This window comes from Maniola jurtina, chromosome 9, assembly GCF_905333055.1.
Source record: "Maniola jurtina chromosome 9, ilManJurt1.1, whole genome shotgun sequence".
NCBI classification, from domain to species: domain Eukaryota; kingdom Metazoa; phylum Arthropoda; class Insecta; order Lepidoptera; family Nymphalidae; genus Maniola; species Maniola jurtina.
This window is the reverse complement of record NC_060037.1, coordinates 9,729,287-9,742,127: the sequence shown is the minus strand read 5'-3', so window position 1 is coordinate 9,742,127 and position 12,841 is coordinate 9,729,287. Positions and strand designations below refer to the sequence as shown.

The window sequence follows — 12,841 nt, the reverse complement described above, 5'->3', positions numbered from 1 at the left end:
TAGCGCAAAATTAATGTAATAGGTGCTTACTTCGATATTAATTTTGTTAGGGAAGATTAAACCCTCATGGATGCCGACCGCTTAAGACGGTATGGCCAACATAGCTTATGTATGGCCAACTTCACATACCTAGGTGGTTTAGATCATAGTCAGCCATGCTGACCAAGTGCGGATTGGCAAGTGGTCTGTGGTATTGGCAGACTTCACACACTTTTGAGAAAATTATATCTAGAGAATTTTCAGGCATCCAGATTTCCTCCAATTTTCCAATGATATTTTAATAACTTTCCGATCAAAACAGCTAATTCTAATACATATATCTTGCAGATGAAATTAATATAGAGACATTTATTCCTTATTAGATATAATCGAATGAATGAAGAACGTTAGGTAGGTATACCTACTTAATTCTAAAAAGGTACTTACTTAATTAATAACTGCACAGTAATTAGTGCCTAGCTTTATTTACAGGTACCTACGTAGTGTAAGTAAGATGATTGCGAAGTTTTTTGTTCGATTTGTCGATCTTTTGTTTGAGTTGTTCCTAATTGTGGAAGTGATCAAGTACCGGCTTTCAACTGAGATGTAAGACGGATCGCTTCAAATAGGATTCATTTAGGGTTGACACTTTGCAATTCCAAGTTCCAATACAAAAAATGGATACGAAATATTATGCCTTCAAGCATGGAATGAAATTTGAAAGTTGAGGTAATACCTACTGGTACAATAGGTGCCTAGCCTATTTAAAATACACTGAGAGATGGTGCATAAAGAAGGTTTGGCATTTTTATATGGAGCCTGGCCTGGTAAACAATAGAGTAGCTACTAATGTATGTTAGTTTATTGCTTATAACTCTATAACCTACAGTTACTGTAACGCAATAATTATACCAAGGTATATCATGAAATCACCGGGCATATAGGTACAGTCGAGGACATAAAAGTTATATTTTTTGGTGACGATTTTTTTGTGAAAATTCAATCTCTACAAGAGAGAAGTTTTATAGTACTTATTACCATCTATTTGACTAGCTGTAACTCTAGTCAAATAGAAATACGAATGAATTCACTTTTGTTTTTCTTTACAAAAGTGATTTTGGTAGTGTACCTAAGTGTACCTACTAAGTGGTGCCAACCCTACTCATCCAGGTGGGGAACATCAAGGCGCGAGCTGAAGCTACGAGGTGATTCGTTTTAAGAGCTAACGCCGCAGAGACTTACGAGGCCTGATGTTGTTTCTACAAATATTATTTTTTATTCCATTATTACTCGTTCTATTACTAAAACTTACAAATTAAATATAGGTAGGTAGATAGTTACTATCTACCTTCAGACAATCAATTACTCGGATAATATTCCATTCATTTTATCCAATCACGGTCAAAACCATTTAGAGATCGTTGATTCAATTACAATTATAGGAACCTAGTTAATTTAGCTAAACACCAGGTAGAGACTGTCTATGCAAAATTCTCTTCTTAGTTGCTGCCAGTGAAATTCCTGCACAAGTGCCCGCATATTATACACACCACCTAAAACTAGGTTATTGTCATTGTTATTGTAGTGTGTAACTACCTGGTGCTGGTGGTGATATGGTGTGTAAGTACCTTACAATGTACACCACTTTATTTTTTTTATTTTTTTCTCTCGTCTGGCTTTACAGATTAGCCAATGTCAAGTTTGTAGTTATTGTTGAACGAAACTCAAACTATCACACTAATTGTCACTGTCAAAATGACAATGACGTTTATTGCTTTGACATTTGACAAAAATTCATAACAAAATGAACCAAACGAGTTTGTTACTTTGTTAGAATATTTCTTCAACTTTGACCATTTGCTGACTTAATAATTAAGTAATAAACAAAGCTTGAAATAAAGAGCTACTATCTTAATATGCGCTAATTATAAACAAGAGTTATTCCACTAAAATGCTGCCCGGTATCGGTGTCTTTGGGACTGGATCTGTAGCTAAAGTTTTAGTGCCGTTCTTGAGGGAAAAAGGATTCCCAGTGGAGGCAATATGGGGTGTGACTTTACAGGAAGCCGAAAACACTGCAAAGGAGCTGAAAATACCGTTCTTTACTAACAAAATAGACGATGTTTTGTTGAAGAAAAATGTGAACCTCGTATTCATTGTGTGTGCGCCTAATTTACACGCCCAAATATCCGTAAAAGCTCTCGGTATCGGCAAACATGTCGTGTGCGACAAGCCTGCGGGCCTGTGCCAAGCGGAGGCTTTGAAAATGGTGCGAGCCGCTCAGTACTATCCAACCCTTATATCTATAATAAATCATTCTCTCAGGTTCCTGCCTGCGTTTAGCCATATGCGAAAATGTATTCTCGATGGTTACCTGGGTAACCCGAGCGAGTTGACGTTAATTGATGTGCGAGTCCAAATGGGATCTTTACTAGGCGAAACTTTTAACTGGCTCTGTGATGACACTATGGGTGGTGGCACGCTTACATTAGTCGGCAGTCATGTCATAGACTTGGTTTCGTATCTTAGCGGCCAGAAAGTTATGAAGGTGCACGGTGTCTTGAGAACATTTGTAGAGGAAACTGCTAAAGTTAATGGCATCAGGAAAATTACTGCACCGGACTTCTGTACATTCCAATTACAAATGGACAAAGGTTTGCTAGTGACAGCTACTTTAAACAACCATCTACCGGGGCCCTGTTTTAATCAAGAAATTTATGTATGTAGTAAAAATGGCTATCTAGTTGTTAGAGGAGGAGACTTGCATGGCAGACTACACAAGTCAAACCCTAAAAGTATAATAGAAGAAGAGGGTAAAAGGTCCCATGACAAAGAGGAAGTAATCTATGTAGATATTGAGGATTTGAGCTGTGCATCAAGTGTGATCCCCAAGCCATATATTAAAGGACTCTGCAAGATGATAAGTGCATTAAAAGAAGCCTTTTTACCTGTTAAGGAACAAATGGACTGGATAAAAGAGCCAGTAAAAGCCGCAGCTACATTTGAAGACGGGCAGCGGGTCCAGGCAACAATGGAAGCACTGCGGCAGTCCAATGAAGATGGCTGTTGGAAGACGGTCCAGCTTTTAACAGAACCACCAGATCCAAATCCAGCTTTGTCGGCTGCAGTGAGACGTACAGCCATATCCTTGCAGTAATCCATACTTTAATATTATAAATGTGAAAGTTTGCCTGTCTGTCTGTCTGCTACCTTTTCACGGCCCAACAGTTTAACCGATTCTGACAAAATTTGGTACACAATTAGTTTATATCCCGGACGGACATAGACTACTTTTTATCCCAGAAAATCAAAGAGTTTCCACTGGATCTTTGAAACCTAAATCCACGCGGACAAAGTCGCGGGCATCCTCTAGTTTTATTATAATATGCTGATTCACATACAAGTATAGTAAGCTCCGTGAGTACATATTTTACTGTTGGAAATGCCTGCAAGATACGTAATTCATAGGCTGGGCATGGCTCATTTTAAAGTCAGAGGAAAGGAAAGATCTCAAGAGGAAATCTATAGAGCACTAGGACTTTGCTCAGCCTTTACTTGGGTCCAATTACATGACAGGCTGTTAAAATTATATTACAGTTATCGTTAAAATTAGACCATAATAAAAGCTGATATTTGGGTCTAGAGGGTCAAGGAGCCTGGAGGTATGAATACTGAATTGTGCAAACCAGTTTAGATTTTTAACAGTAACCATAATTTAACTTTAACTGTTTGTCATGCAACTGAACTTAAGTTGAAATGAGACAAATTGCAAGAGATATTTTTGTCTTGATTTATTTAAAACTGAGCAAAGTATTCTGTATAGATCTAAATATTATTTGTTGTGAGTGACCTCACACTATAATGTGCAATTAGCATAAATGTATTGATATGCCATCATCATGTACCTTTATATTTTAGCTTATTTATACAAAGTATTATATTCAGCACATATTGCTAAAAATATGTTTGTAATTAATTTTAAGTAATAGAAAATATTCCACTGATTGTGTTGAGATGAGGTATAGTGATTGCAAAGCAGTCAGTCCTATCTGAAGATCATAGGCTAAAAATTAGATAAATTGCAATCTTTCACTTTGCCGTTTTTGACTAATAAATCTTGTATCTCAAGCAAGATTCATTCACCCTGCCTCTCTCAGGGTGAGGTGTGGTCAAAGCGAAATGGTGACACACACAGATAATGTTATTTTCGTCACCTGTGAAAACAACTCACTATTTTAGGCTCCACCCACTAACGAGCTATTGCTTTGATAAACAGGGCTCTTAACAGGACTCTCTCCATCACTTACTCCATACAATCGTAGCTCCAATTTCATTTGAATATTAAGCAACCAAAGTCCATGAAATTTTGCAGACATATTCTAGAAACTAATATCTGTGCCTGTGGTGTTTTAGATTTATCTAAAAATATGTAGTTTTAAAATTACAGGGGCTCAAAGATTTGTATATGAATTTTTAAGGCCACATAACTTTGAACCGAATATTTCAACAGAAATCTGGAAAACCACAGGCATAGTTAGTAGTTTCTAGAATATGTCTGCAAAATTTCATGGACTTTGGTTGTTTAATATTCAAATGAAATTCGAACTACGATTGTATGGAGCCAGTGACGGAGAGACCCCTCTTAAAGGTGAATTGTACTATTGACATTACAGTTGACAAATAGGGCAAATAATTTGGGTAGTGAGTTCTCAAAATGTATGTATTAGCCCAGCTGAAATCTGATTCTTACAAATCAGTCATACATACATACATTCATGTTCTGATTGGACTACTTGTTTTGCACACACTATACTTTTTAATTTGTATTTAGGTTACCTGTTACTTTTTATGCATAAAAAGTATTACTAATTATTATTATAATTTATTGCATTCCTTAAAACTGGATCAGAGTTATTTTATTTGGTACAGAAGTCAAGAATGTAGTTGTAATTTAGGCTAGTTATTATCTAATGCTTGTAAATATTTTACGGCCTGATTTATCATTGTAGCTTGTGCAAAATGTTTGAACTTGAGAGTAGGTTCATATTTAGTGTAAAAATAGTTTTATCAGTATTAATGAACAATTGTAATGGATTATTGCCATAAAAATGAATTAATGCACATATGTAGTTCTGTTCTTTTATCAGTGGTATGCACTTTGTATAGGCAAAAAGGCATTGCCTTACCTAATATACTACTTTTACTATCATTCTAAATAAAAAAATAATATGCACTTGCCACTGAATTTTTAAATGTTTTTTTTTAAATATTGTTGTTTTACTGGTTACATTGCAAAACGAAGATTAAAAGTATGAAAATTGGAATTCCAGATGATCTTATTCTGATTACTTAGTACTTTATATCAGACTCAAGACAACATGTTTTTGTTACTTTATTCATTCTATGAGACTGGAAATGTTACTTGCTGTGTAGCCAACTGAACTCCTGCCTAATTATTTTGGATTGTATCCAGGTTAATTTTAATTCATTAGTATTATAATCTAGAAATAAATTATATGTAAAATATTAAACAACACATATTCATTGAATTTTTATTTATTTAATTATGTACCTACCTTCTTTGAAATCTATCATATTTAGTTTCATCCAAAATCAACATTTAATGTTATACAATAAGTATAATTCATTGCATTCAACACAGTTTAATAGGTACTATGTTGACTTAACCTCTAACATTGATTATGAAAACCTATGATAATTTCTTACTGCTTAAGGAATATAGGTTACAATGAATACAACCAGTTTTATAACATTGTTATAATAAATGCAAATCCAACATTATGTTCCACAGCATTGAACATATTACACAATCACAACATCATGTCCATACACTAAACTAATTAACCAATTCGAACCGCAGCAAATTATAACTACTAGCACTAAAATTAATTTCCGATCTTCGCTAATATGTCAGATTCTCTGAAGAGGTGGTATTCCTTTTCATCATTTTCTAAGCTAACTTTGGTACCGCCATATTCCGGGAGCAGCACTTTATCTCCCACTTTCACCAGAATGGGGATGAAGTCTCCATTTTCTTTCCTTGCTCCAGGGCCCACAGCCACGACTTCTCCGTGAAGTACCTTGGATTGAGCTTTTTCTGGTATCACGATGCCTCCCGCAGTCTTTGTGACGGCTTCGGCTCTTTTGATGAGAACTCTGTCCAGCAAGGGGATTAATTGTTTCACAATATTGGACATCTTCTTGGAGTAAACTTCTATCAGATCAAGACAAATGAATCGAGATTTTATTTTGTGACTTTTGACTTTTGTAATCTTCACTTCAAAATTGAAATCTAGAATATTCGTGCCGGCGAAAATATATTCCAATTCCCATGTGTCTGTGGTGTTGCCAGTTTAATAAATAGTAATTAATAAATTCCACAGATTCCATAAAATGTTTTAATTTTGATTTAATAAAAATGTTAAAGTATTTTTCATATTTTAGTTTATTTTATTGTTGTTCTATTACTGTCTTCATAATAAACCTAGTTAAAATTTCATAAAAATCTTGAATATCAAATGTAAAACGCAAGTATTAACTAATCTTTAGCACCATCTAGCGACGAGTAGTGGACTTTAAACAAAAGTAAATTTACTACAATACGTTAAGAGATGGCGCTGTTCAACAAAATAAGTTTGTCGATAGATGGCTCTACTGGTAACTTTCGTAGCTTAAGTTTCGAGTTGTTTGGCATTCAGTTGAAATTGTTATTAGGGTTATTATTCTCATAAAATTATGTATGCTGAATATTTGGGATGTCCCATATAATTATTAACAATACATATTTAATTATTAATACTATCTACTTCAATATTTCAATGAATAGAACTACTAACCATAATAACTTTTTAGTAACTACTTAGATAGTAGCTGATAATAATAATAGGTAAATCTTATTAAAAGACCTCTTCGGCAAGCGAATCATTAATACTACTCATGTAAAAAGCAATTTTTAATATTGATAGATAATATGTATAATTTTTTATTTTGTAAGGGTGATCCACTGATCAATGATCATTCGTGGTTTTGCAATGCAATCATGTCCGCAATCGTCAAGTACGCACTCGGCGCCGCGGCGTGACCATCGAAGGAATGTGCGCCGGCGCCGGCCAGTCTCAGACACACCTGCGCGCGCAGCATTCACTCACACCAACGCAAAGGCCAACTCACGCCGCGGCCGGGCCTGGAACTCTGTCCTCACTAGTGGCCGTTAGGGTTGAAATAATATTATACATACACATTATTTTATATATTTCTTTATTTATTTTACTTACGCCTACTTACTACTACATTAATAACTCAAAATTTAAAAAACCCCCGACACAAAAACCTCTATAAGAAAACTAGAAAAGAGCTGATAAGTTTCAAACGGCTGAACCGATTTTCTTCGATTATAGCTAAGGACACTCTCGATCAAGCCACCTTTCTAACAAAAAAAACTAAATTAAAATTGGTTCATTCGTTTAGGAGCTACGATACCACAGACAGATACATAAATACACAGATACACACGTCAAACTTATAATACCCCTCTTGTTGGGTCGGGGGTTAAAAATAATGCTTACCTACTTATTAGAATACCAATCGTTATCGATGTATGTTTTAATATTTAGTGAAAAGTGAAAACACATCCCAAAAAGTTAGAAATACCTCCCTAGTCCTAGTATAAAATTGGAAAAGAGCAGCGGGTCGATTCCCGAAACCTGCAACAATCATTATTACAATCGCAATTGTTGTGATTGGCTGAATTTATGGTTTTCTTGTTGCAGCAATGCATTGTAGCCAATGGTGAGCGACCGTCAACCAATCAGAGGTGATTGCGATCGTGACATATTGTAGCTGTCATTCTACCGCAATCGAGCCGCTGTTTTCTTACAGCCGAAGTTTTTCTTTTAACTTAAATCCTTAAAACATCTAAGAGCTTTACTAGACTGACTGCGTTATTATTCATTACTATTATTAATTTCCTTTTGCTATGCTTTGATTTTTCGATAATAACCAATTCCGATTTATTTGTGTCCCTTCCCTATAGGTATACTGTAGAAAAGCAGTGAGCGCACATCGATGTAACAAACTTGCGAAGGCACTCTACCGCGGCATATGAAAGCCCTGTAGGCCATTGTTCTCGTGTACACTTTGACAGCTCTTGAATACATAATTACTTGCTACGAATATCGCATAAAAATTGACTTACTGAATTATTATTATACGTTGACTTATTATTATACTAATAAGAGGGGTCTCTCCGTCACTCGCTCCATACAAACGTAGTTCGTCTCTCATTGGAATACTAACCAATCATACTCAATGGAATTTTGTAGAAACGTTCCAGGAGCTATCTATGCCTGTGGTTTTCCAGATTTCCGTTAAAATATTCGGTTTCAAAGTTACGTGGTCTTAATAATTCACATACAAATCTTTGAGCCCCTGTAATTAATTTAAAACTACATATTTTTAGAAAAATCTAAAACACCACAGGCATAGATATTAGTTTTTAGAATATGTCTGCAAAATTTCATGGACTTTGGTTGCTAAATATTCAAATGAAATTGGGACTACGATTGTATGGAATAAGTGACGGAGAGAGCCCTGTTAAATAATAAACCTATCAGCATCAACAATCAACAATAGAGTAGGTATGTCCACAGCTGGACCTAGTTCTCTTGTAGGGACTGCTTCAAAAGCACTTGTAAAAGTTTATTTGAATAAAAATCTATTCTATTCTATTCTATTCTACTGCCACACGCCACGGTCTTGCGCCGCCTGAATCCAGCGGCTCTCTGCCATGCTCTTAGGCCTACGCCACACTTGACAGAAATTCCGACGCCGAACTTGCGCGTCGGAACGCCAATACATGTTATTGCACCCAGTGACGGATTAAGACTATTTGATGCCCTAAGCAATCCATGCCTGTGGGCCCCCCTATCCGTATGTCAACTAGAATCGGTCTTTAAACCTTAACCTCCTAAAAACATTAGTTTTTTTGTTAATTAAGATGATGAGATGTAACGTACTTTAGAAGTGGAGTAGGTGCGACAACAATCAAAAACTGGCCAAGTGCGAGTCAGACTCGCGCACTGAGGGTTCCGTACTCGAGTATTTTTTCCAACATTTTGCACGATAAATCAAAAACTATTATACAGAAAAATAAATAAAAATCTGTTACAGAAAGACAGATAGACGGACGGACGAACGGACGGACGGACAGACGGACAGACAGACAGACAGAGGTACGGAACCCTAACAAAGCATAATTTATTTATTTACTGAAATGTGCCTTGCGGCTTTCGGGGGCATTAGAATTATTGTCGAATGCACAAGCGGGCAGCGAGTGGGCAAGCGGGAGTGGGGTTATGACTCTAGGTCGGTTTCTATGACAACTTAAAACGCGCGAATTTTCAAATTAGTCCTAGAAACTTTTTTTGGTGACGTGAGAGTGAGACGTGATGCCCTAAGGACGAATTTTTTTTGTGCTTCTTCTGGTGCCCCCTCAGACGTGATGCCCTAGGCAATTGCTTAATTTGATTAAGGGTTAATCCGTCACTGATTGCACCTCTTGAGGTCGTCAGTCCAGCGGGTCGGAGGTCGTCCCACAGTGCGCTTGCTGATACGCGGTCTCCACTCCAGGACACGTCTGCCCCAGTGGCCATTAGTTCCGCGGCAGACCTGGCCTGCCCACTGCCACTTCAGCTGATAAAATGAAATAATATTATTCGTAAGCAAGTAGGTACCTACTACATAAGGTAATTAATAAGAAGCTAATGTCTTAATGTATGTAAGAGAGCTACATAGAAAAGGTATTTTGAATCTAAAAAACGAATTCAATAGTCTTTATAAGGGCTTTTTACGCTGTAAAGGCTCTGTGATCGGGTTCACACGGCCGGTCGTGGAGCCGAATTTTGCAAACATCTCACGTGTTCGAGTGTAGGAATAACATGCTGCAAGTCATAATATTAGGACTTTTCTGCTTAAGAGTACACTCCATGGTCGCTTCAAGTCAGGTCTGAGCGCGTGCTGTTCCAATCAACATAGGTAGGTATAGGTAACACAGAAATCTTAATCACATCACACTAATATTATAAAGGCGAAAATTTGTGTGTATGTATGTGTTTGTGTGTGTGTATATTTGTTACCACTTCACGTAAAAACTACTAGACGGATTTGGCTGAAATTTGGAATGGAGATAGATTATACCCTGGATGAGCACATAGGCTACTTTTTATCCCGGAAAATCAAAGAGTTCCCACGGGATTTTTAAAAGCTTACATTCACGCCAACGCAGTTGCGGGCATCAGCTAATAATTACGAATTCTGTGGTAGGTAAGTAAGTAGGTATATAAAGACACTCTTACAAAGAAATGTAATGTAAAAACAAGGCAATCTATCAATTAAAGCCTGACCAAAAATATAAAAACTTGCTCTTAGGGCGCCACGCCCTAAGAGCAAGTTTTTCATGGTATAAATTAGTTTCGCGGGTTTTCCGCATTAGTGCGAAATATTTTATTTTTCTGGTCAGGCTTTACCTACTTCTCGAGTTTTGCGGACACAAACATACCTACGGCAGCTGAATTTCTATTATATATATGTAAAAGATAAATAATACATTAATAAATTATTGTCAACATAAATCAGTCATGAATCACCTTGCGAGAACTAGACGTGATCTTCGATTTCAATATGAGTAGGTACATAGGCTGTGTGCCGAGTGTGAGATCCACAAAATTATTCGAATGACTTCACTACTGCGTTAACCGAGCTAACGTCAAACGCATCGAGAATCGCGAGTCAGCGAGCGTGAGATACCACCGAAGCTAACCAGCCCATACGCGTGTACTCACCGTGAATGGCGTTTATTATTTTTGTAATGTTGGCGTCGTGATATAAACCAACCAAATTTAGAATGAAATTTCTATGAAGTGATTGTATGGAAGCAGCTGTCTATCAAAATTTAACTGGTTATACCTACTGTCTATGTTTATGTTTTGAAATCATCGTCTTTGTAGGTAGGTATAGTATGTACGTCATCATTATGTATTAAAAATGAGTCAAGTGTGAGTCGGACTCGCACTCTAAGGGTTTCGTAGCATCGTACAAGATATTTTAATAATTTTACGTGGAAGACTGTAAGTTAATGACAACAGCGCCATCTATATGTGATTTAGAAAACTGATTATGTTTATGAACACATATTCTTTTAGAGCCTAGAAAAGTAAATTAAAAGTAGTTTTGACTAAAATACCGCCCTGCCATAATTTTTAAATCGTAGTCCTTTAAATTAAACTTGAAAAATGCAAATAAATGTCTTTAAAACTATCTCCTCACTGTAAAAATCTAGGCGACAACTTAACTATCGCGTTAGCGTCGTGTTTACTCGATTTACTTCGCGAATTGTCAAAATTTGATACTTGCACTCGCATAGTTCTTGAATCAACCAATCACGTGCGCTCACGTTGTCACTTTCGCATGCGAGTCGGTAAACAATAGTCGGTCCCGAGGACGTAAAAATCTCGCACTCACAAATTATGTTTCCCCTTCTTGTCACTGGATGGCGCTGTTTCAATTCCATACAAAACGTAGTTAACTTTTACGCGATCGAATAGGTTAAAAAACTCCGACTAGGCACACTGCACTAAAAGTATCGGGAATTGAGTATTTCCACTGTCCCTGTTATAATAAAATCATTTTAATTGAAAACTCCTAGGTTTTAAAAATCGAATACCATTTATTTATTTTAGAAAAAGATTCTCGGTCTTGTCACAAGGTCTTGTCAAACTTGTTTAGTCGTTGAGAAAATGGAATTGACTCGAGAAAATTTTAGAGCGATGATTTATTATGACTTTTGATGGGTTTAACACAAAAAGAGTGTGTCGACCGGATGATATTTTCTGCATTTGGTGATGAAGCCCCATCTAAAACCACAATTTATCGCTGGTTTGCTGAATTTCAACGTGGACGTGTCAAGCTCAGTGATGATCCCCGTCAAGGTCGTCCAAAAACTGCAGTCACCCAAGAAAACGTTGATGCTGTGCGTAAGCTGATTGAGGAACATCGACATGTGACATACCGCGAAATTCAGGCAACTTTAGACATTGGCATGAGTCAAATACAAATAATCTTGCATGAACAATTAGGTGTAAAAAAGTTGTTTTCCCGATGGATACCGCATTTGCTCTGTGAAGAGCAAAAAGCGGCTCGCGTTACTTGGTGCGTCAGAACTCTCGAAAGATTCCACGCAGGATCCTCAAATGCTGTATACAACATCGTATCAGGTGACGAATCCTGGATATACGCGTACGAACCCGAAACAAAAAACCAGTCACGAGTTTGGGTGTTCGAAAATGAGTTAAAGCCAACAAAAATTGTTCGTTCACGAAGTGTTCCAAAAAAAATGGTGGCTTCGTTTGTCTCCAAAACCGGCCATGTTGCGACTATTCCTCTTGAGGGACAAAGAACAGTTAATGCTGAATGGTATGCTAGCATTTGTTTGCCACAGGTCGTTTCTGAACTCCGTAAAGAGAACTGCAACCGCCGCATCATCCTCCATCACGACAATGCGAGTTCTCACACCGCGCACAGAACAAAAGAGTTTTTAGAGCAAGAAAACATAGAATTATTAGACCATCCGCCGTACAGCCCCGACCTAAGCCCTAATGATTTCTGTACTTTCCCTAAAATAAAGAATACATTGCGTGGTCAGAGATTTTCATCACCTGAAGAAGCTGTGGACGCTTACAAAACGGCCATTTTGGAGACCCCAACTTCCGAATGGAATGGTTGCTTCAATGATTGGTTCCATCGTATGGAAAAATGTGTCAAATTTCGCGGAAAATACTTCGAAAAG

The 12,841-nt window shown here is 37.0% G+C and overlaps 2 protein-coding genes across 2 annotated transcripts; one reads left to right on the top strand and one right to left on the bottom strand.

Annotated features, from left to right (window-relative positions):
* The first annotated feature begins 1,762 nt into the window (after positions 1–1,762).
* LOC123868495 (glucose-fructose oxidoreductase domain-containing protein 1) lies at positions 1,763–4,335 on the top strand. Its single transcript, XM_045911034.1, has 2 exons — positions 1,763–3,138; positions 3,358–4,335. Exon 1 carries the CDS (start codon positions 1,931–1,933, stop codon positions 3,134–3,136), a length of 1,206 nt encoding a protein of 401 aa, XP_045766990.1. The 5' UTR covers positions 1,763–1,930; the 3' UTR covers positions 3,137–3,138; positions 3,358–4,335.
* A 1,407-nt stretch (positions 4,336–5,742) lies between these two features.
* Positions 5,743–6,359, bottom strand: LOC123868499 (10 kDa heat shock protein, mitochondrial). Its single transcript, XM_045911038.1, has one exon. It carries the CDS (start codon positions 6,195–6,197, stop codon positions 5,886–5,888), a length of 312 nt encoding a protein of 103 aa, XP_045766994.1. The 5' UTR covers positions 6,198–6,359; the 3' UTR covers positions 5,743–5,885.
* Positions 6,360–12,841: the final 6,482 nt, after the last annotated feature.

Bases quoted from the DNA above. Each gene is read 5' to 3' on its own strand.
- LOC123868495 (XM_045911034.1), top strand. From the start codon at position 1,931: ATGCTGCCCGGTATCGGTGTCTTTGGGACTGGATCTGTAGCTAAAGTT.
- LOC123868499 (XM_045911038.1), bottom strand. From the start codon at position 6,197: ATGTCCAATATTGTGAAACAATTAATCCCCTTGCTGGACAGAGTTCTC.